This window comes from Pipistrellus kuhlii, unplaced genomic scaffold (assembly GCF_014108245.1).
Source record: "Pipistrellus kuhlii isolate mPipKuh1 unplaced genomic scaffold, mPipKuh1.p scaffold_m20_p_5, whole genome shotgun sequence".
Lineage (NCBI taxonomy): Eukaryota > Metazoa > Chordata > Mammalia > Chiroptera > Vespertilionidae > Pipistrellus > Pipistrellus kuhlii.
This window is the reverse complement of record NW_023425551.1, coordinates 72205434-72231128: the sequence shown is the minus strand read 5'-3', so window position 1 is coordinate 72231128 and position 25695 is coordinate 72205434. Positions and strand designations below refer to the sequence as shown.

Here is a 25695-nt window from a genome sequence, read left to right as displayed (position 1 = left end):
TAGAGATGGAAATGTGATTCAAGTGGGTTCTAAAGAGAATGAGAGGAGAGCAAATGCAATCTTTTCTGAGAAGTTGTATTCTGAAGGACAACAGAAAGATGGAGCTGCGGGTATTTTTGTTTGTTTTAAGGCAGGGGAAAGGGTGTAGGGAATTAGAATAAGTATGGTGTTGTGGTAGGAACTTGCGGAAGTACTCTTCTGATTGTTTCTCTTTTCACAGTGAAACAGGAAGCAAGGTGTCAGCTGAGCAATGGCAAGAGAAGTGCTAGAGGTCTGATGAGAAAGGAAGTTTAAATGATTATCAAGGTCAGGGGACAATGGGTGCACTAAGGATATTCTAAAATTGCTGGGCAACACTATGAGCTATTTGAGGTTTTTATAAATAGTTATAAATTTGATGTGAGACTACTCAGCTTGACTGTATTTGTCTCTAGTCATGTTCTGCTACTGAAGAATAGATGTTATGTAGCTAAGAAATAAGCAACATATTGGATTTAATCAGGATAAGGATTTTGCTAGGGCAGGTGCAAGTAGGAGCTCCCAAATTTTACTAATAAGGATCTGTAATAAAAAATGTATAGATTAACGATATAAAGGAAGTGAATACTATTAATAATGGTGAGCTAGTATATACATAAAATCTCCCAACCCTGTCCATGAATAATTTACAAAAAGTCATCACATATTTGAACACTAAGTAAATTTTAATAAATTCCTAGCACTAAAAATAATATCTAACAATCTGTCTACTATGCAATAAAGTAACTAAAATATCTAATAGAGGCAAAAACAAACAAAATATTCAAACACTAGGAAAACAAATATGTATACATTTTAAATATTCTCCTATATAATTTAGGCCAAAGGGAAATTCAAATTTGCAATTAAAAAATATTTACAAAAAAATAGTTAAATAATAGAAGTGTTTCATATTTTAAAAACTTGTGGACTATACCAAATCTAGGCTAAAAAGAAACTTTATAACTTGAATGATTCCATTGTTTAAATTAAAATTTTCCAATTAAAAATGGATACCTTTAAATTAAAAAAAAGTCAATGTTTAATTATTTCCTTAGGATAGTATCTAAAAATGCAACTTCTGGATCAAAGAACATAATTTTTTTTTTCTTTTAAAAGAGGTTGTAGATATTGCTATACTTCTCTCCAGAAAGTTACAGCAGCTTATATTTCCACTAATACACGGCATAGTCTACTTCTCCACACCCAAGTAAACACTGAATAATTCTTGATTAAATGTAAACAAAATACATTTTCTAGCTTAAATAAAATTATATTATATTCCCGAGCTTGGTATGGTTTCTGGCGGTGAATGGGAGGGGCTGGGGAATGAGATTCAATAATATTAAAATGTATCATAAATGACTTATAAAGTTGCTTATAATTGTCTTTTGAATTAGAGAATGCACAAGTTGCTGAATGACTCCTGAATATAATCAGCTGGGTTTCAATCATTATACTGTGTGAAAGTATCCAGATCCCACAAAATTGGATGAAATGGCTTAAAATAATGCCATGAGACACTAGTAGAAGAGTTTTTAGAAGAGATGATGAGTTTGAGATAGCCAATATCCATAAGAAATAATATCCAGGCCACCAAGATAACTTATTATGCTTTGGTTACAATAAATTAAAAACAAAACCTTCATAATGACTTGCTGTGATTCACAAGAAAAGTTTAAACAAAAAGCCTTCAAGTGTCAATGTGCATTATTTATTTAAAAAATAATGTACTACATTTTCTACTTAAAAATATGGTGCATTATCAATAAGAACTGCTTGAGATGCTGGGAAATATTCCCCAAAATTCCACTTGGAGTGTTCTGTTTTATTTTATTCCAAAAAATGGAGAAATAACTGTCTTATTAGGCTATTACATTTTATTCTATTAATTGTTCTGAACTCATTGTCAGGCCACAGGAACAAGTGTTTCAAGATTCAAATATCCCCCCTTCCAAACCACTGGAAAATAGGGATTTTACACAGAGCTATATTCTAGGAAAAGGGTTTCAATATTTCTCTGCCTTTTTATTTTTCCCCCTCTTCCCCTCCACCCCCCCAATCCTATACTCTTCTCCTTCCAGTTCCTCTCTCACTTAGAAAATATCTCCAGATTTAGTAAAAAATACAGTAGTATTTTTGGAAATATTTGTGCATCAACTGAATTTTGGTAAGTAAAGTTTAATTTTAAATTATTTAAATGCTCTGGTACGACTTTTATATAATAAGGCATTTAAAAAATAAAAATAATTACCCCAATGATTTTTAATTTTTCTATAATGTGTTGTCTACAAATTTGGGACATTGCAAGTCAATTCTGAAGCACTGTGGTTAGAGGAACATCTATAGATAGAACTGTGGAAAAGCCGTGACTATAATTTGAATAGGAAGTTATTCAAGCAATGGAAACCATTAGCAAGTGGCAAGCACCTCTAAAAGATTTGTTGAAGAATTCCTAATACATACGTTCATGAAGTACATAACTAAGTACAATATCTCTTAGCATTTCTAGGTTAGTCAGAAGAAATGACTGAAAATTCAAATCATCCAAAGGATAGATTAATATTCACACATAACAGCTATAAAACTATACCTATTTTATTCACCTTATTTGGACAAATATTTGATGAAAGTTTATACTGTTCGAGGAACTGTACTAGGAACAGAAGATATAAAAGTAAATAAAACAATTTCATGCTCTCAGGAGCTTATTTAGTAAGTTAAACTAAGCAAACACAACTAGTTATAAATTATCACATGTTAAAATATTTCAACTGAAATATTGCCAAATGGCTCTGGGGAAGGGAAGAAAAGTGAATGCCTATTTAGGGAACTACAAATACTAGTATAATGTGGTTCCTTAAGTAGTGTATGGGAAGGGGGTGGGGGAGAGAGGGGGAAAGAGAGAGAGAGAGAGAGAGAGAGAGAGAGAGAGGGAGGGAGGGAGGGAGGGAGGGAGGGAGGGAGGGAGGGACAGACAGAGAGACAGAGAGACAGTGAGAGACAGAGAGAGAGACAGAGAGAGAATATGTGTGTGTGTGTGTGTGTGTGTGTGTGTGTGTGTGTGTGCGCGCGCGCGCGCGCGCATGTCCAGTGTGCTTGGTGTTTTCAAAGGAAATGTGAGAGAAGACGGAGAACAGGAATGGTGGAAGATGAGGATAAAAAGACTGCTTGGAGCCAGATTATAAAAGACGTATTACTGCCATGCTAAGGAGTTCAGACTTTTCTGTAGAAAATGAAAAGCAGAAGCTTGGAAGGTTGCTTATGAAAAGGATAGTTTCCAACAGATATCCAAACACAATGGATTATACTGATCACTAAGTATTAATAGCTTAATCTACATGATTAATCTCATAATCTATATCTTATTTCTACATGAAAAAAATGATCTAGAAATGAGTCTCACTGAATTCCATAGCTTGCTTCCATGATTTATCATTAAATAATAGCAACAATAAGAACTGAACTAATTTAGCATGGATGAAACAAAGGAATAGAGGGAAGTTATCTATACCAAAAAGTAATGATCTGTTAATAAACTAGAGGATTACAAAGACAAAAGTCTTGTCACAGAATACATTTATTTTCATATTTAGAAGTACTAACTTATTGAGATTAAACTAATAGAGAAATAAAATTCAGACTGTGTAACAACAATCTGCCCACCTACTGTGGGAAATGTGGGTGAAGGAGAAAGAATAGGGAAATATAATCCACAAAATATCCAGGGCAAAAATATTTTGGTTATTATAACAGCCACAATTTGAGAACTATAAACATTAAATGTAAATTGGTGGTAAATCTTGTGGTGTTCTTAAATTCAATGATATTTTAAAATGGTTCTCTGCCAAGGTGTTTTATAAACAAGTTAGCACACTGATCTCTAAAAAAAAACACCCTTGAAATGTATCGTTTAAAAGAGAAAGATTTCATTTTAAAAAAGAACAAATTGAAATTATTTGAGCAAGAAAATATTGATTCCATAAAAAACTTAATTGAACAGTATAATCAAATGTGTTAGTAAAAATACATTTATGCAAGACTAAACACTGCAGCCCAGTAAGGCCTGCAAGCATGCATTCCCAATGGTAGACACAAATGTTTACTACCGTGTTTCCCCAAAATTAAGACATCCTCCGAAAATAAGACCTACTTACAGGTTTCCTTCTGAGTGAACTATAAGGCATCCCCCTGAAAATAAGGCCCCCCTAGGCTAAACATGAGAGATTTGGTCCACTGATTCTGAAAGAAATGGAGTCACAAGAAATTCACCAGGAAATTCAGGAATCGGATTGTTATGATGATGTTCCAGAAGATGATGACATGATTGTCATTGAATAAATGAGTAAATTCTTGATACTGTAGGATTCACAGTTTGTCTAGTTTGTTTTGACAACTACCATACTACCGAACCGTATACAGGTAATAAATTTCCTTTATTTTCATTTAACAATAAATGTGTACCATATTCTTCTTCATGGAAAAATAAGACATCCCCTGAAAATAAGACGTAGCACATCTTTGGGAGCAAAAATTAGTATAAGACACTGTCTTATTTTCGGGGAATCAGGGTAGTGACTGTATCTTTCCTCTAAGAAATGAGTGTTTGCCTCACTGAAGTTGAAACTCCTTGATGTGTGAAAAGTGAAAATAAATGACAATCACTGATCCTATATTTTAATACTAGGTCCAGATTTAAAATATCCCCTCCCTATAACGAAAGATACTTGTGGATATCAAATCAAAAGTCCTGACTCATATAAGAGAAAATGATTATTAAAATATTGCTTCAATGCTGTCACATGTATTTTGCTCCCCAGCAGACTAGTGAAAGGGCAGGGAAAAATCATTTAAATTTCATCAGAAGACTAATAGTAAGAAATTTTAAATAGGTCTGAGGTTAGAAGACAAAATGGAAGTGACACTAAAATTTTATCATAAAGACAGTAGTTACTTGACTCATTTTACTCTAAAAATTTTCAACAGCAAAGTATAACCCAAGAGATTATACATCCTATAATGTTAGAGAGTGTTTAAAAAAAAAAAAAAAAAAAAAAAAAAGACGACAGTTCCAAATCCCAACCACTTCTAGTTTCACAACGGGTATGTGGGGAGCTCTAATTACAGCAGAAGTCTGACTCTACCCTCAGTTAGAACCCAGAGTTCACTTGGTTAAGAAAAGCCTAAAAGAATCCCTGAGAACCATCTGTCAAATATGACATATTAAGCTACAGAATGATAAGGACTTGGGTAAGAGTTACGGAATGCTCTATTTTATAAGATCTGTAACTTACTTTCCATGTCATTAATTGAGAAATGTATTTTCCAAAAGACCCTTTTCCTAAGTTTAGACAAGTTTTTACAATGAAAATATACATGTTCACCATTATGTAATCAGAAGACAGCTACAGGTGTGGAGAAAACATAATTTGGTAGAGTGTATCCAGTCACAATGGAAATCAGGTTCAGGATTACACATTACACCCACCGTTGGGTTCTCCTAAAGTCAGGTAATACCCCCTGTTCTGTAATTTCTAGGCCAAAAGAACATATACTGACTTACATTAATTCTACTCTGTATAGCTAAAAATGCATGGTGTGTTTTTTTTTTTTTGGGGGGGGGTCTTGTTTTAGGGATTAAAACTAATATTCCCTAAAGAATGATTTTAGAGTACTTTTAAATTATCTGAACAAAATATATCCCCAAAAGAATAAAACAACAACGTAGTAATGCTTCCTCCTGATGAAGCTCTTTCAGAAACTAACCCGGAAACATTACACTGTTTCAGATTTTAAAATATACCCTAACTAGAGGCCTGGTGCACGAACATTCATGCACTGGAAGGGGTGTTTCTCAGCCTGGCCTGCCCCCTCTTACAGTCCTGGAGCCCTCAGGGGCTAGAGGCAACCTGGAGATCAGGGTAAGGTGACATCCCTAAACACCTCTGCTGTTGCCACTGCTGGCAGCGCAAGCCTTGGCCGGCCCTAGTTACCTGAGCATCGGGCGGCCCTGGGTGGCTTGGCAGCTGCCATCTGAAGCTTACCTGCACCTCGGGCCCACCCTAGGTGCCTGGGCAGTTGACATCTGAGGCTTGCCTGTGCCTCAGGCTGGTCCTGGGCTGTTGAGGGGCTGAGAGGACTGGGGGACTCTGGAGGCAGGCACATGGAGTGGCCGTTCCCACCTAGGGGAGAGCCCAGCTGCGCTGCATGCCTGCCACACCGGTGAGGGTGAGGGGACTGGGCGCCACTATTTTGTGGCTGTGTATGCTGCCATCTTTAAGGCCGTGGGAATCAATTAGCATATTCCCTTCTTATTGGCTATGGGTGCTGCCATCTTTGTGAGGGCATGATAGTCAATTAGCAATATTCCCTCTTGATTAGACAGGATTCTGTTCTATTTTACTTTGTGTCCTCTTTAGCAAACCACACTGAAACTAATTATATACCCATCTAAAGTTAATCCTAAAAAATTCTTTAAAAAGAACAAACCTTATTTCAAATAAGATAGTAAGTGAACTAGAAAATTTGTAGCTCCATCATACAACCAATAAGCTATTAAGAAGATTCAAAATCAAGATAAAAATCCTATATAATAAAGAGGTAATATGCAAATTGACCCTCACACCCTTGTGCCACAAGATGGTCGCTCCCGCATCATTACAAGATGGCCACCTTACACTGTCATGAGATGGCCGGCCCAGGAGAGCAGTTGGGGGTGACTAGGCCAGCAGAGGAGGACAGTTGGGTGTCAATCAGGCCAGCAGGTGAACAGTTAGTGGGTGACTTAGTATACTGACTGCCTTAAAAAACACTCTGATGAATAAATGTTGAATGAATTCAAGAGTAGAAGGCTGGTGGATGGATGACTGAGTGAATTCAAAGAAAATGATTTCCACTCATTCTACCATGCTGTCTCTTTGGAAAAACCTACTATACCTCTGAGCAGTCAAAGTTATAATGCCCCACTTTATTAACACACAGTCATAATTTGGAGACCCTTACACGTAAGGACCTTCTTGACTGCCTTTCTAGCATCCATTCCTTCTTTCTAAGGCTCAAGGGATCCATGGTATTGGGAGAGCCTGCTGTCTATAGCCCTCAGCTTTAAGGATGGAGTATATGATTTAGGCTAAGACAATCAGAACACATCATTTTACCAGAAAATTAGAAGGCCAAAGATGGCAGCAGCCCAGCTAATCCAGGTGGGGCAGGATGCCTGCTATGAGCGGGAAGGCGGGGGTGGCGAAGGGATCTACAGAGCAGAGTGCTGCAGCAAAGACAAGATTGCAGTGAAAACAAAGATGGCAGACTCCAGCCAGAGTCTGCAGCAAAGATGAAAATGGCAGACTCCAGCTTGAGTCTGCAGCAAAGATGAAGAAGGCAGACTATGGCTGGAGTGAAGGTCTGGGTCCTGGGTGTCAGAGGAAAACAGTGCTGTAAGCCAAGGGAAGAAAGGCCTATTGCATGAATCTCTTCATGCAATGGGCCTCTAGTAATTCTATAATTTATTGTGAGTAAATTATTCTACATATTTAATTATGTCATTTATTTTCTTCATTGGGATGCTTGTTGGGTTTTATAGCAGTACTTAGGCTATTTTTATGTTAGTAATTTTAAGGAATGCTCTATCAGGTAAGATAAATTGAATATTGTCCCCCACTCTTCATTAATAAAAATTTCTTGGTTATCTTTATCTTTTTATAATTTCAAACTTTTTATAATTTCAAATAAATTCTAACATCATTTTATAGATTTTTAAATTCTGCTGAGATTTTTGTTAAAATTATATTAAACTAATAAATTATTTTGGAAACAGACATTTACAATATTGTCTCTGTATCCAGAAAAAGAATGTTTCTTCACTTATACACTCTTCACATTTCAGTACATTGTGATATTCTAGTGGCCCGGTGCATGAAATTCGTGCACAGGGGGAGGGGAATCCCTCAGCCCATCCTGCACCCTCTCTAATCGAGGACCCCTTGGGGAATGTCTGACTGCCAGTTTAGGCCCTATCCCTAACACCCTCTCGCAATCTGGGACTGCTGGCTCCTAACCACTCACCTGCCTGCCTGCCTGCCTGATCGCCCCTAACTGTCTCTGCCTGCCTACCTGATTGCCCCTAACTGTTTCTGCCTGCCTGCCTGACTGATCACCCCTAACTGCCTTCCCCTGCAGGCCTGATCTTGCTCCCAGCTGCTCTCCCCTGCTGGTCTGATCACCACTAACTGCCTCTGCCTGCTTGATCACTCCTAACTGCCTTCCTCGGGTGGCCTGTCTCATCCCCAACTGCCCTCTCCTGCCAGCCTATTTAGTTCTGATTAGTCGGTTTCTATGCCAGTCAGTGTCAAAAGTTCCACCTCCTAGGCAGCCATTGTCTCCTCACAGTTCACTCAGATTTGGTTCTGATTGGTCGGTTTCTATGCCAGTCATTGTCTCTGGGCCTATCTCTGAGCTTGATCAGAGAGGTGGATTGATCAGCAGCCCCTGTGGAGGCCCACAGAGAACAGAGGTGTGGCTGCTGGCAAAGCTTGGAGAGAAAGAGAGAGGCAATGGCTGATCAACAGCTGCCATGAAGGTTGTGGATCAAACCCTGCCTCTCTCTCCAGGTCTGATCTGCAGCCCCCTGGGCAGTTGTGGCAACCCAGCACTGACTGTAGGACTGACTTCCTGTGTTTGGTCAAGCCTTTGGTCAGTCATTACATACCCTGGGTTTTAATATTGATATATTAGGACTAGAGGCCTGATGCACAAAAATTTGTGCACTCTAGCGGGTCCCTTAGCCCGGCCTGTGCCCTTTTGCAGTCTGAAACCACTAGAGGGATGTGCATCTGCCAGCTTAGGCCCGCTCCCTGGGGGATCAGGCCTACTCTGGCTATCAGACATTCACCTAGCAGCCCAGGAGCCTAAGCCACAGTTGGACATCCTTCGCATTGCTGCGGAGGTATGAGAGGGTCCATCCACCGCAGCTGCACTCCCAGCAGTCAGCCTAGCTTATGGCTGAGCTGAGCTCTCCCTATGGGAGTTCACTGACCAACAGGAGGCAGCTCCTGCTTAAGCGTCTGCCCCCTCGTGGTCAGTGCACATCATAGTGACTGGTCATTCCTGGTCTTTCTGCTGTTAGGGTCAATTTTCATATTACCCTTTTATTATATAGGATTATTTCCATCTTTTGCTTACATTTCTTAATATAGTTTACCTCCAAATAAATTTTTCTTGTATTAACATACTGACTTTTCTTTCTCCTTATTTTTATTTACTATTACTGAAATACAAGGAATACTATTATTTTTTAAAGTATTTTATATGATTTAAGACTTTAATTGGTTCTAATAGTTTTTAGATTGATTCTCAAGAATTACCTAATAAAAATAGATTATCTGCGGTATATAAGATGACTCTCTAATTTTACAGTTAAAACATAGGTTTAGGCCTATATTCGCTGTATAAGTCTACCCCCCACTTCAAAGAAAAGACTTACTTTTCTGTCAAGATCTGCAGGTAATATTTGTGCAATTTTGGTCTTTTGCCCCAGATTTTTGGTTGACTTTTTTTCGTTTCAAAAGTCATCTTATACGCTGGAAAATATGGTAATGATAATTTTTGTCTCCTATTGATAGCTATGACTTTTATTTTATTGGCTAGTGCAATTTGAACACTGGCAAATAAAAGTGATAACAGTAGGAATTTGAGAATTTAATGAAACTCTTAATATTTTTAAAACTATAATGATGTCTGTTCATTTGCATGAGATATTATTTATTAAAATACGAGGTACTTTTCTATTTCTAGTTTATTAAAATTCTAAAAACAATAGGAAGTGAATTTTGTCCAATTGCATTTTAATCATTACTAAAACAATTATAGATATTCTCCTCTGACCTATTATCTGGTATATAACAGTAATAATTTTCTAATATTGCAGCATACTTGAACTCTTGAAAAAAATCTTGTTTGGTTTTGGTACATCATCCATTATATATGCAATCAAATTAAAATTGCTAATAGTTTTAAAATTTCTGTGTCCATATTCATAAGCAAAAATACATTACTTTGTAAAAATTATGAGTTTTCTTTTTCTTCTGTGCTCTAAGATGGTTTATATAGCATGATATGTAACAGTTTTATAAATATTTAGAAGAGCACTTCCATACACTCGTTTGGATTCAGAAATTTTTGAAGAAAGAATACTTCACAAACATTTGCAATTTCTTCCAAGGTTATTGATGTATCCAGGTTTTCTACTTCCCATTGAATAAAACTAATAATTTATAATTTCTTTGAAAAAAAAACACAAACAACAAACACATTCCATCAAGATTTACAATACATTATTAGATAATTATATAAGAATTAATTTCTTAGTCTATGGCTATATTCTTACTCATTACTAAGTTTTAGCTGCTACCTTTTTTTGGCTTTGCTTACTTAGACTTGTCATAAATTCATTCCATGTTTGTTTTTATTTTTGCAAAGGATTTATTAAATTGGTAAGTTCAATAATTTATTAACTCAATTTTCTTTTTTTCCCCTTTTTATTTGGATGTAATATTTCTAATTTTAGTTGACTGTTTATTTTATTTTCATTTTTTCAATTTAGTAATGAACAGCTTAAAAGCTAAAAAGTTGCCTCTTTTAAATAAAGATTTGTTCATATTTCTTAAATTTTATATATACTATTCTCATTACTATTATCATCTAAATAGCCTGTGGTAGTAATTTTTAATTTATTTGTTATTAGCCCATTAGTTGCTTATATGATTTATTTTTCTTTTTAAATTTTCAATTAATTAGAATTCTGCTTGTTCTACCTCTGTTATTATTTTTTGGTTTTTTTGCTCTATAAATTTGTATTTTTTTGGAATTTGTGTTTCTGTGAGAAATACTAATCTTGGGTAATTAAATAATGGTGTTTTGCAATGATTTTTAGATAAAAAATAGTGAACCCTTTCTTTATTGATGATATATAGATTCATAATATAAAATCTAAGTTCTTCTGGTTGAAGATGTAGTGGGAGGATAGAGGCTAGAGACCTATCAAACCTCTCCTCATCCTCCCTGAAGAACACCATGAAATCTTGGAGTTACCTGGATAAGATTTTAAAACTGCTGCTGCCCTGGCCAAAATGGCAAAGTGGTTGGAGCAGTGGCCTGAGCATTGATGGGTCTCGGGTTCAATTCCTATTCAAGGGTATGTACCTCTGTTGCAGGTTCCATCCACAGGAGTGTGTGTGTGAAGCAACTGACCTTTCACATCGATGTTTCTCTGTCTCTCTCTCTCTCTCTCTCTCTCTCTCTCTCTCTCTCTCTCTCTCTCTCAAAATCAATGGGAAAAATATATTTGGGAGAGGATTAACACACAAAAAAAATAAAAAAATAAATAAAAGAAAAAACAACTGCTGCTCATTTCTAAAATGTTTTATATGCATCTATTAGAAAAACTTAAATCTTTATTATATTTCCCCTCAAGTCAATCTGTTGAATACTGAGAATGTTGTGTTCCAGTCTGTAAAAACAAACACATTTCTCTGACCTCTCTTGCACCAATCGAAGCTTTCTTTTGATTAGAAAGTTAAAATTCTTGGAATTTGATGATTAACTATCTTGATCATTTTTTATTTACTATCTTCCTTATAGGCAGCATCTCTTAGTAACATAAATTATCAATTTTGTTCCACTTTAAATTAAAGCTTTTCCCTTTTAATTCTTTTTTCTGTAAACTAAATTACTACCACTAGTATTTGAGTTTGATATCCTCTGATTGCTCTTTTATTTTTACATTAAAAAAGTAAAAAAGCAATAAATACAGTAAAATCATATTTCTGGCCTTATAAATATAGAACACACACATATATAGACAAAGTATATTTTTGTAAATGTATATGCATATTTGTGTATATAATGTAATCCAGAGGCCTGGTGCATAAAATTCATGCACGCCGAAGGGGGTTCAGCCCAGCCTGCACCTTCTCCAATCTGGTACCCCTCAAGGAATGTGCGACTGTCCATTTAGGCTGGATCCCACTGGGCAGTTGGACATCCCTCTCACAATCCTGCTGGCTCCCAACCGCTTGCCTGCCTGCCTGCCTGATTGCCCCTAACCACTTCTGCCTGCAAGCCTGATCATACCCTAACCACTCCCATGCCAGCCTGATCAATGCCTAACTGCTCCCCTGCCAGCCCGATTGCCACTAACTGCTCTCCTCTGCAGGCCTGATCACCCCCGACTGGCCTTCCTTGCTGGCCATCTTGTGGTGGCCATCTTGTGTCCACATGGGGGCAGCCATCTCGTGAGTTGGAGTGATGGTCAATTTGCATATAACCTCTTTATTATAGAGAATATCTTGAACTATAGTTTTTCTAGTATATAAATTCTGTATATTTTAATCCTATATACATTTAAATATTAAACTTTTTAAGAACCTTTAAGTTTTTAACAGAAGCTTTTCAATTTCTTGGTATCTGTGAAGATTTATATTACTGGGATTAGGCTTTTTTATGATACATCTTATCTTGCATTTTTACTCTTAAGGGAATATTATTTTTCCTTACTTTATAATTTTAAAAGACCTCATTCTAAGTAGAAAAAATTAATAGAAGATAAAACACACTTCAAAAACGGAATGTAGAACTTCTATGCAAGCATGTCTAACTCGCAGTGGCAGCCATTCACCTCTCTGGCTTCTTCAATTAGTTTTCTAATCTCTTTAGGTCTAAAAACTATAATAATGGGACTCAAAAACAATGTGGATCATCATAATCTCATTATAGTTGGGGCATAACTGAATGATATACCTAATTTATCTGATTATTCAACCTTTATGAGAAACTCTTTGTTTTTAAATCTATGGCCAGCCACTTCAGATTAAATTCAGATGGCCACCTGGGATTTTATTCCATTTAAAAAAAAATTTAAGTTGCCTTACATTTTATGTATTCTATTCTGTTTTTTCCTCTAGACTCTAGTGCTAGGCCTCTGACTTGGAAACACAAGATGAACAGTCACTGGGAATTCTATCACCACAATCTGTGTAATGGCTGCTCTCTCTGGTGAGCTCCAATCTTGGCTCTCTTGTTTACTTTTATCCAGGTTAGTCAGAGGTAAGAGTTCACCCAAAATTTTAAGCATTTATTTTTATGTTCCCTTCACCAACCTAATGGCTTGTTGGACCAGATATTTAACTTGGTGATTAATAAACTTGAGCTCCTAAGGTTCTTTAGCAGAAGAGCAGCTGGGTCTGAGGCAAAGCTTTTCTGTGAGTGACCACGGTTCCTTCATTAAGAAACTCCAAATGCAGCTTTTAGCGAATCTTTGGCATTTGGTTGACACTGCTGACGTTCAGTGGATCAGATCTCAAAATTTAGAATGTAAGAAACAGTAAACACATTTGTGTCATTCTGAGGTGGGGTGAAGTGAGGATGACTGGTGGTTGGAGGGGAGTGTATTTATATGTATTATTATGCCCACCATTTCCCTGCTTCTCTTTCCCAGTCTCTCAAATACAAGGAATTACGAATGTTATTTAATCTTTATTTGATAATTTAGAAGGATCTTCTGAGATCACGGATCACAGCTCTTTAGATCACGGATCATTGCTCTTTACTTACAACCAAGTATTAAAAATTTGGTGCTAGAGAGAAAGAAATAGTGTAAGAGTTAACTATCATGATAATGAACTATAATAGCAAGTAGAAATTGATATAAAAATTTAGACATTTTTATATTTAAAATCACATAATACTTAATATTGACATAAATTCAGAGTGGAATACAGAGCCAGATACACACAGAAATCATCTGGGGGGGAAAAAAGGAAAAAACTGTTTTTTTGTTTTTTATTTTATTTTATATATATATCCTTGCTCAAAAAAATAAACAAAACACAAACCAACCCAGTTTTTTCCTTTTTTAAGAAAAGTTTTTTCCTTTTTTAAGAAAAAGATAGGGTCCCAAGTGAGTTTTTATGTATGTCTATAAAATTTTTCTCTCCTAAATTACACTTAAGTGAAAATAAAAAGAAGAAAGAAAGAAAAACAATAATAAGCTTTGCTGGTAGGTCTCTACCATTTTCATACATCCTAGAAGAGAGGGTAGTAAACAAAGTTTCTACAACCGTAAGTGATGCTTAGAGGAAAATTAAATCACTGAGTGATGCCAGGACTGATTATTCTACTGCACTTTAAAAGCAAGAGATTGCAGTCTGTGAGTCCAAAGTGGTTTCATATGGACTGCCACAGTTGTGGTTTACGCTTGAAACTATAACCTGTCAAATTAGAAGCAGGCGAGGCCTGTGCTCTTAACGGTTCCACTTTCTACTGTCTACAGTCGTGTCTACAAGTTCAGCACTTTTATTCAGTACGACTGTGTTATTTGGAGGAGCAGAATCTCAAAACTACTCTTTTTAAAAAATCTTGGTTAGAGAATATTTTAGTTAGGATATAAAGCTTAGAGAAACTACCAATCTAATTTTTATTATATAGATAAAGCTGACTTTCATTGCAAATATTTTTATCAGCTATTGATATTTTATTATCCTGGTTAATTGTATAATGTATAATGCAACTACAGGTATATAAACTGCAAAAATCCTCAAGCTTATTTCACCCAGCATTGACAGAAATGTTATTGACTCTAACTTGTACCTTAATGCCTCATCATCTTTCCAGGCCTACAGTAGCCTGCTATGATGGCTCAGTGTTTCTCCTTGATTGGGGAATGTCCTTCTAAGCAATGGGCTTAGTTCACAGAGATTTTTCCCATCAAGAGAGAAAAGCTACTTGTTCAATTTTACTCATGTTTTATGTAGAGTTCTTCCTTAATGAATCTTCCTTCATGCCCATTTGTATAATGTAAAAATGTTTTTAAAATAAAGCATAAACAATATTTGCTCTCTGTCATAAGTGAAACCATGCCACTAAACAATCATATCCTGTTTAGGCCATAATGACATCAGAAATATATGTTTATCATCTGCATGGGACAACTGAGCATGTTTTTGGCCCAAGGCAGAATTGAACTAAAACCATTTGCAGTTGCCCCAAACCAAGATAACCACACATTTCTAAGGTAATTGATACCTAAAAAGAACACTGCTTTTAGATCACAGTTCCTGATCTAAGCATACTAATTCTTTAAAGAAGGCTGTTAAAGTTTATAAACCATGTATGTCTATTGGACTTCCTCCAAAATTTAACATGAAATAATTATATTCTTAGCATGCATAGAGACTATGATAAAGTGGGTACTCAGTGTGATCTTTTGGAGTTCTGAAATTACCTCTCTTGCCTAATTTAAGGAGAAAAGGGAAAATGGAGATTTTTTTTAAAACATGAGAAATAAATAATAACAACAACTATCATAAGAATAATGCCTTGTACTTTGTTTGGCATTCAAATGAAATCAATCATTACTTTTTCTCCCACCAAAGTACTTAAAGAAACAATTTTATGAATAGATAAGCTGAGGTAAATAGAAGGCATACAATTTTCATTGTTCATTGTTAAACATATCCAGGGAATCCAAACACATGTCACTAACTTTGTGTTACAGTGATATAAAGCATGTAATTGCCCTGGATACTACCTTAGGTGGTGAGTCCAACAGTAGCCTGGAACTACATCCTGAAAAAGTTCTTCACGCTATATTTCAACACAAATGCAGTTAAGGATTACCTTTGTTCACAAAGTTAACTGGATATTTGGAACAAAAATAAATAAATATCTAACCACAAGTTAGCTTTTAAGGAATAAAATACTATCGGTAAAACTAAGATCCTGAAAAAAAAGAAGGAAGCTGAGGGATATCTATCTATACGCAAAAAGGAAACCAAGAAATGGGAAACTGAAGTCCTCTCTACACATCAACTCTGAAGGCAGAGTCTGACATCCTCTCCAGGCTACTCCGCTGCACAATGCTGTCTTCAGACATGAAAACACTGATTGCGGCATTTCAGACGACACGTAAGGAACCTAATAACAGAACCAAATAGCATAGGCACTGCGAACTGCAATGTTACTCTTTAATGTAAAAAGGAAAGAACCAACTATACCTCCATTCTTTCTTGTTTAACTTCATCAATTTCATCATCTTCAAACATTGCCAAGAGTTCTCCAGTTTGGTCAATAGAGTTGAGAAAGTCTTGCGCGATTTTCTGTCTTTTGTTTGCATTATTACTGCCACTCAATTTGTCTTTATGGAGATAAAGAAAGGGAAAACATGTTTAATAAGATTACATCAGTACCAATCATTACATATATTGAGTAATGAATATGAAATTCAGAATTAGAATTTTCTCAAAATATTTTTTAAAAGGATCTTTGCATCAAAAATAAAAGTGTGTTATAGAATTAAATCATTTATTCATCTCAAAAGATTGAAAAAATAAAATCATATTATCAATTGCCACACTAAGTGTTAATGGATTGATTAAAATTGCATGCCCTGCCCCCCTCAAAAAAGGCGGAAAGACTCTCAGATTTGGAAAAAGAATCCTGTTATAGCAGGCCTAATTAAAAACAAAAATAAAGGCATTAAAAAACCCCATCTGAATTGAGACATTAAATTAAAAGAAGAGATTATTATACACATTGCTATGGCAAATGTTTGAAACCAAAAGGAATGAGATTTAATTATTTTTGTTTTAAGAGATAAAGCTATCATACTTATTTAATAGCAAAACGTAAGTCTGAGAAAGTTATTACAATATTGTAATAGGTAATTAATAAGTTTAATGCATTAATGTATCAGTCCAAATAAGTGAGTAAATTAGTGAGAATGAACTAGATTGTTTTTTAATGTGATAAAATATCTTTATATCAAATAAAGATAACCCAACATCTTGAGATGAACACATCCATTTTTTTTTCACCGTTAATTATGTGTGAGCTGTGAGTTTTTCATAGATGCTATATTGGCCACTTTGGCTGCTAGAGTAAATATAGCTAAAAACAAATATTTATTCTCTTAGTTCTGAAGGCCAGAAAGGCCAAGATCAGGGGTGGTTGACCTGGTGTCTGAGGAAGGGCTGCTACCTGGTATGCAGATGGCAGTCTTTTCTCATGTCCTCCCATGGCGGATTACCCAAATCCAAAAGTCTCTCATGAGAGGAACACTCAACAATCTAGGAAGAGAAGGAAACTTTCTCACTCTGACAGAGGTCATTGCTGTGAACTGAGTGTCCCCCCCTAAAATTCATATGTTGAAACCTAAACACAATTGTGATGGTATTTTGAGGTAAATACTTTGGACAGTAATTAAATCATGAGGGAGGAGCCTTCATGAATGGAATTAATGTCTGCCTAAGAATATACACAAGAAAGCTTTGAAAAAGGTGAAGGGATTGAGAAGTGCAGATCAGTAGTTACAAAACAGTCATGGGGATATAAAGTATAGCGTAGGAAATATAGTCAGTAATATTTTAATAACTATGTATAAAGCCAATTGGGTACTGGAAATATCAGGGGTAACACTTGTTTTGAGGCAAACCATTCAGAGACCCAATTTTCCACTTCTTCATATGTGTGAAGTGCTGCTCAGAAAGTGTGTGTGCCATCAGTCAGAACAAGTGGTAATCTGAAGGAGCAAAGTCTGGTGAATATAGTGGGTTGGTTAATACTTCCCAGGCAAGATCTTTTAGTGTGTCTTTAACTAGTTTTGAAGTGTGTGATGGTGCCTTATCATGAATCAAAATTACTTTGCCATTTTTTCGGGAACATTCTGGTTGTTTCATGATCAAAGCATGGTTCAAATTGATTATATGTTTTCGGTAGCAATCAGTATTAACAGTTTCACCTGGTTTTAGAAGCTCATAATACATCACACCTTTCTGATCCCACCAAATGCAGAGCATTGTCTCCTTTCCAAAGCAATTTGGTCTTGCAGTTGATGTTGATGGTTGACTTGGATCAACCATGATTTTGTGCATTTGGGATTCACAAAATAAATCCACTTTTCCTCACCAGTCACAATTCAATGCAAAAAAGACTTTCTTTCATGCCGTTGAAGCAACATTTTACTGATAACTTTCGGTTTTCCATTTGTCTTCCGTTCAGTTGATATGGCACCCATTTTCCTTCCTTTAAAATCTTTCTCATTGCTTGTAAATTATTGGAAATTGTTTGATGAGCAACCTTTAATCTTTTTGGAAGTTGTTTTTGAGTTTGACATGATCTTCATATAATAATGCTTGTAATTGTTGGTCTTCAAACTTTTTCGATTGACTTAGACGTTCTTTGTCTTTCACATAGAAACTACAATTTTAAAGCAGTGTTAACAAGTATCTTGAGATGAAGCATGTTCATCATAAGCTTCCCAAAGTATTCAGCAACACTTTTCTTCAAAATAAAGTAATGAATTAAAACTTCCCGCAAATGTTCTTTTTTTTGGCACAATATTTGACATTTTTAAGCGTAAAATTATCTATAATATTAACACCTTCAGAAAATTTGATATGAAGTTTTGAAGCTTGTTGTCAATACAACAAAATAGCAAACATATCAAATTATATATATATATATATATATATATATATATATACACATATATATATATATAAAAGCATATGTGTAACTCCATCTATTGAAAAAAATCCACATTAACCGGTACACCTGTTATGTTATTAATATGATGAATTACACAAATTGCTTTTTAAGTTTAAACCAATCTTCCATTTCTAGGATAAATCCCACTTGGTAATGATGTATAACACTTTTTAGATGTTGCTGGATTTGATTTACCAGTATTCTGTTGAGAATTCTTGCATCTATATTAAAAAAGACATTAGTCTGTAGTTTTTTTCCCCTTGTGATATCTTTGCATGGATTTCATATAAGGTAATACTGACCTTGTAGAGTGAGTAAGTATTGGTATTATTGTTCTTTAAACATTTGTTGGAATTCATCGGTGAAATCATCTGGGCATGGGTTTTTCTTTGGAGGAAGTTTTTAAATGACTAATTCAAACTATTTATCATAGGTCTACTCAGATTTTATATTTCTTCTGGATGCAGTTTCAGTCTTTATAGAAAAGAAAGTGAATATTTATATATTTATTTATCAAGTCTATTTCTTTTCATTTCTCTTTGCAATTTGAACAACAACCTTGTGTCACTCCTGACTCCAATATAACTCTGTTACCATCCATTTCATTTATGTTGTTAATATCAAATACATTACATATCTACGTTACAGACCCAACATTATAAATATTGATATTGCTTTATACACTTATTTTTAAATCAGTTAAGAAAAATAAATATGAAATTATATCATCTAATATTAACCTACATAGTTAACTTTACTTCCTTGTGTATGGGTATGTATATTTAAATTATCATTTGGGGGCAGGGCTGGCTGCCCCACTGCCCACAGCCCCTCCCCACAGCTTGCCCTGTCCCCAAGGGGCTCCTCCTCCCAGCCGGCCCAGCCCTGCTTGGGCCCTGATCAGGGCAGGCCTTCTGGCTAACCTACTGCTCTCTTCTTCACTGCCCCCCCCCCTCCCAAGCCTGACCCAGATCTGCCAATTGGGGCCGGGCCAGTGGGACCCCACCTGTGCAGGAAGTAGTGCACTGGGCCTCTAGTATTGTTAATAAGAAGCCAACTGTTAATCATATTAATAATATTGTTAGGGCTCTATTGTATATGATGAGATGCTTTTTTCTTGCAGCTTTCATGATTTTCTCCTTGCCTTTGTCCTTCAATACTTCTACTAGAATGGTGTCTAAGTGTGAATTGCTACACAGTGTCTATCCTACCTGGACACTGTTGAGCTATTTGGATGTATAGATTAATAGTTTTCATCAAAGTTGGAAGCTTTTTCATCATTATTTCTTGGAATATTTTTTTCCTGCTTTTTTTTTTCTCTCTTTTTTTTTTTTTTCTCCTTACTTTCTGGTAGTCTTATTATGTACATGTTGGCTCACTTAATGGTGTCTCATATTTTTCTGAAGCTCTTTTGATTTTCTTTCATTCTTTTTTCTCTTGGTACTTCAGACTGCATAATCTGTTCTAGTTCACCGATTATTTTTCTTCAAATATTTTTCATTTAAAGTTACCATGAGCCTCCCTACTGAATTTTTCAGTTTGGTTTTATAATTTTCAACTCCAAAATTTCCATTAGCATCTTTTTATAATTTCTAACTTTTAATTGATATTCTCTATTTTATAAACCACTGCAATCATACTTTCTTCTGTTTTTTAAACATGGTCTCCTTTTGTTCTTTGAACATATTTATAACAGGTATTTTGAAGTTTTTGTCTCCAAGTCCAACATCTGGGCCTTTTGTGTTGTCTGCTCTCCCACCCCTTTCAGAGATCACACATACCTATTTCTTTGCATATCTAGTATTTTGTTATTACAGCTGTTGAAAATGGAGTAGTATACTACATTCAGTTAGTATATAGCAGCAACTTAGATAATAATTTCCTTCTCTAAATGGGGCTTATTGTCATCATTTGCTTGTTTATTTTATCACTGACAGCTGAACTAGTTCAATACAGTATCTTCCTTCTTAGTGTGCAGCCTCAGAAGTTGCTCCTCAGAGGCACAGACTTGAGCATACAGTCTTCTCATTTGCCAGGGATGACTGGTTTTAGTCAGTTTCTCCCTGGCTTTCACTTCTCCTGATCTCTCCACTAAATTACTGACTGGTTTGACTCTATTTATTGACATCACAGACATCTGTTACTTCCACCAATTCCTGGCTGATTGTTCTATTGCTTTTGTTAATACTCTTGAGCATGGATTGCTCCACAGAATGATCTACATAATGCTGGGCCTCTATGCAGAGTTAAGGTTCTGTCAGCTTTTAAGTTTTGCTCTGATCCCAGGAGAACACTTCATATATGTCTCTTCCCTTTGTTTCCTCTGTTAAACTTTTAGCTTATGCACTGTTTATGCTTGTTGTAACAAGTATCAAGAAGTTACCAGCTTCCTCTTAATTGCTCACCACAAGGATCTCCACTGTTTTTTACCTGCTCTGTTCTAGTCGGTCCCTTAGGGAGGGCTGCAGAGCTGTCCTGTTATTGTTCTGGGTAGAATCTTGGACCACTATACTGGAGCTGGGGGTGGAAACAGCAATCATTGTCTCCTGGAGAAACTATCCTGGATTCAAGAATTGGGAGTTGGTCAAAGATGGGAATTCTTCTTTTAGGCTTGTCCCTTCATAATGGATCTTTACTCCCTATGAGAAAGCTAAGGTGGGCAACCAGGGCACAGTATTCTCAGCCTGCTATGTCTGCGGTGGAACTTCTCTATGAACAGAGGATGAGAGGAAGCTCCAGTTCATGTAGTTATGCCTGCCTAGAACAGAGCTTCTGCAACGTGGAACCAGAGATGAGAGATGGTGCCCTCCTGCCCTTCCGGGGTGAAACTGTTACCCTAGACTGGGAGCTGGAAAACCAGGTGTCCGGTGTTCTTGGCCACACTTGCCCAGAGTAACGCTTCTATCATACTGAGATGGGCTGGCAGGGTAGGCTGGGAGGAGAGGAATGTTGGAAGTAGGTCATGGCTCAAAAGCAACAGACACACTGGTCTTAATGAGATTTAGAAGATTTTCTTGAACATGTGTTTGCTTCTTCATTTGCTGTATGCTCTTAGGAAAATTACTAAAACAAAAAAAAAAACAAAAAACAAAAAACAAACCTAAACTATAATTTAAAAAATTTTCACTAGGTAAACGTCTTTCACTGGGGAAGAGAACCACACTCTTCACGTGGTCATTACACAAATCCCACCTCAGTAGATGCATTTTACTTGAGTAAATAGTTTATTGTATATGTTGTATCAACTTTTAAAAACTTTTATATAAGACACACAAAATTAGAAAATTTAAATGAGTATAAAGAAGAGATATTTGAAATGAATAAGAGAGGACAGAGAACTGATATGATGATGCTAGTGCAACTGATACTATTCTTGCCATTCTGAGCACTGTAATGTTCAAAGCATGGTATTGACAGCTATCATTTATTCAGTGGCAGGAATGTATCAAGAGCTTTTCATGCATTAGGTTGAAATTTCATAATAATTACACATAGTAATTGGTATAATTTCTGACTTACAAATAAGAAAACCACCCTCAGTGTCTTACAGAGAGAAAGCAGATTAATTGAAGTTCAAATCTATTTCAAATCTGTATTCTTTATACTATTCATAAAAGGGAACATTTAAATTAATCTGGAGAACTTCTTTCCAGGAATTAAATTTTATGAGAAATTCAGGAATATTAAATATAAAACACTGACTAAACATTTGATGAGAATTTTTTTTTTTTCATGGCTATTACAATTGCTGATTTGTTGAGGGTAAATGAAAGTAGTTTCTTTCTAAGTCTGTTAACTTTTCAGTTGGTTTTGAATAGTTTTCTGGAATTCTTAATCCAGTAGAGTTTGTTTAGATATTTTATCAATATATGTCAGCAATAAATACCACTATGCAGTCACTGTGTTAAATCCAAAATACGTGTTATTTTTAAAATATAAGTTGAACCTTGAACAATGTGAGGTTTAGGCATACCAAACACAGTTTAGTCAAAAATTCACCTGTAACTTTTGACTCTCTTAGCACTTAACTATTATAGCCTACTGTTTACTGGAAGCTATACTGATAACATATATTGTCAATTAACACATTTTTTGTTATATATATAGAGAGAGGCCCGATGCATAAAATTCGTGCATGGGGGTGGGGTGGGGTGGTGGTGTCCCTCAGTCCAGCCTGCACCCTCTCCAATCTAGGACATCCCTCTCACATCTAGGACTGCTGGCTCCCAACTGCTCACCTGCCTTCCTTCCTGATTGCCCCTAATCACCCCTAACCACTCCCATGCCAGCCTGACTGATGTCTATCTGTTTGCCCCCAACTTCCCTCCTCTGCTGGCCTGGTCACCCCTAACTGCCCTCCCCTGCAGGGTTGATCACCCCCAACTGCCCTCCCTTGCAGGCCTGGTGCCTCCCAACTGTCTTCCCTTGCTTGCCTGATCATCCATAACTGCCCTCCCCTGATGGCCATCTTGTGGTGGCCATCTTGTGTCCACATAGGTTCAGGATCCTTAATCACATGGCGGCAGCTATCTTGTATGTTGAAGTGATGATCACTCTGCATATTACTCTTTTATTACCCTGTTTCCCCAAAAATAAGACAGTGTCTTATATTAATTTTTGCTCCCAAAGATGTGCTAGGTCTTATTTTCAGGGGATGTCTTATTTTTCCATGAAGAAGAATACGATACACATTTATTATTAAATGAAAATAAAGGAAATTTATTACCCGTATATGGTACGGAGTACGGTAGTTGTCAACACAAACCAGACAAATTGTGAATCCTACAGTATCAAGAATTTACTCATTTGTTCAATGACAATCATGTCATCATCTTCTGGAACATCATCATAACAATCCAATTCCTAAATTTCCTGGTGAATTTCTTGTGACTCCATTTCTTTCAGAATCAGTGGACCAAATCTCTCATGTTTAGTCTAGGGGGACCTTATTTTCAGGGGATTCCTTATATTTCACTCACAAGGAAACTTGTAAGTAGGTCTTATTTTCGGAGGATGTCTTTTATTTTCAGGGAAACATGGTAGATAGGATAGAGGTCTGGTGCATGGGTGGAGGCCAGCTGGTTTACCCTAAAAAGTGTCCCAGATCAGGATGGAGGTTCCCTTGGGATGTGAGGCAGCCTGGGCGAGGGGCTTATGGTGGTTTTCAGGCCAGCCACGCCCCAAACGACACAAGCGGAGGCCCTTGTATCTGAAATTTGTTTACTTTCTATAATTGAAACTTTATAGCCTTGAGTGGAGGCTTAGGATAGCAAGGGCAGGCTGAAAGCTTGGCTTCTTCCATTGCCAGAGAAACCCAATCCTCCCTCCTACTCTCTGTGGCCGCAGCCATCTTGGTTGGTGGGCATGGCTGGTGGGCATGGCTTGTGGGTATAGCAGAGGTATGGTTAATTTGCATATTACTTTTATTAGATAAGATATACTCGATTTTTACAATAAAATAAACTATTGTAGATAAAGAAAATGTTAAGAAAATCATGAGAAAATACATTTATATTATTTATTGAAAAAAAACTACATATAAATGGACCCACAATTCAAATCCATGTTGTTCAAGGGTTAACTGTATTTATTTTAATTCAATAGCATTGTTTAGTAATTATCTATTTTGGCTTAGCATTGTTAGATTATTCAACATTAATATTTTTTTCTAAATATTCCAGAATGGGGAATTGAGTTGAAAAATCAGATAAGGAAAATTTTCCACTCTGCATTAGTTGTTTTTTTTTAAACTGATTTCAATCAGCATAGAAATACACACAAAACAAGATGATGTGACACCATAAAACATATATACTTTCTATAATAAATTAAGAAAAACCCATATGTATCAATTTCCAAGGCATAATAGGTCTGGTTCTCTATATCTACAAGAGAAAAATTATGCTTGCTAAAACAATGTTTTAAATTAACCAAATTTTCTTAGTTTCATGATATTCTGATGTAAAGCAGGTCCTATTGTTAAAAGAAGGAATTTAAATACCAGATTACTATTAAATCAAATAAGTAGAAAATGATAAGAATTAGCTGTCAACTAAATAAAATTTTGGTTAATTTTTAAACTACATTATTTAACAGAAGTACATATATTCTACTCTGACTAGAATACCTTCATTGACATTACATAAATGTGAGGTCCAATATACCTGTGTCACTGTTCTAGTTTAGTATTTAGTTTAGATTACCTTCAAGAAGATCATCCTCGTCTATGCCTTTGACAATCTTTGATTTGTAGTCTCGGAAAAACATGTATTTTAACAGTCTTCTAAGTTTTTTCTATTAAAAATATGAAATCAGTAAATAAGAAATGTTATACATATATTCAATTTACTGAGTAAAGACTATAATAACTAAATTTAATAAAGTAGTACCCCAGAATCACTGGGGGAAATACACCAATTTGCAGCATAATACTATGTACATGTAATAATAAAAAAAAATAGTCATAAATTAAACATGAAAGTTGAAACACAAGTATTTTTAAAAGCACTTTTTATTTACAAGTATCCAGATGCTCCAGAATTATAATAATTACCTTTATATTTTGGTTGTATAAAGAGCCTTAACTTCTTTCTGAAGACTGTGAGAAATATCACACTCTCCATACAAAGCTATTTTATTTTTTTAAACAATTTATAAACAGTCCAAACAAGGATTTTGTAACAACTGCTTTAAAAAAGCATGTACTCTCCTTGTATTGTTTTTTATTCTCTGAGAGTTTTATTTTATTTAGAAGAGCTGGTTTATATTTCTGGAAAACATTCAGTAATATGAGAAACATATTTTTATGAAACTCAAAGTTGATTAATGATAGTTGGGTCTTAATAATGGCTTTCCTTAGGTTTATTAGAAAACCATGATACTACTTAGCTCTAAAAGTAACTTACAAATACTTTGCAATTTATTGTGTGCTTACACTTGGAATGTATTATTACTGGTTCTTAACCTTTAAGATTAAGATACTGTAACAGCTGAAAACTATTGCATTTTACAAAGCTCTTTTACATGCATTTTATTTGATATTTTCATAGCCCTGAGATATAGACAACTATAATCATCTCCTTTTTATACTTAGGAAAAATAACCTTTGAACCTTAGTTTCTTTATTTACAAAGTAAG

At 35.6% G+C, this 25695-nt stretch overlaps 1 protein-coding gene across 2 annotated transcripts in view; it reads right to left on the bottom strand.

The window, feature by feature from the left end:
- Nucleotides 1–25695, bottom strand: part of SUPT3H (SPT3 homolog, SAGA and STAGA complex component) — a 393577-nt gene that overhangs the window by 121948 nt on the left and 245934 nt on the right. For both annotated transcript variants that reach the window (XM_045573190.1, XM_045573189.1), the window contains exons 5-6: nucleotides 24762–24852; nucleotides 16068–16207 (exon numbers count right to left, since the gene is read on the bottom strand). In XM_045573190.1, the coding sequence (XP_045429146.1) occupies nucleotides 16068–16207; nucleotides 24762–24852 (231 nt within the window). The remainder of the gene's footprint in view (nucleotides 1–16067; nucleotides 16208–24761; nucleotides 24853–25695) is intronic.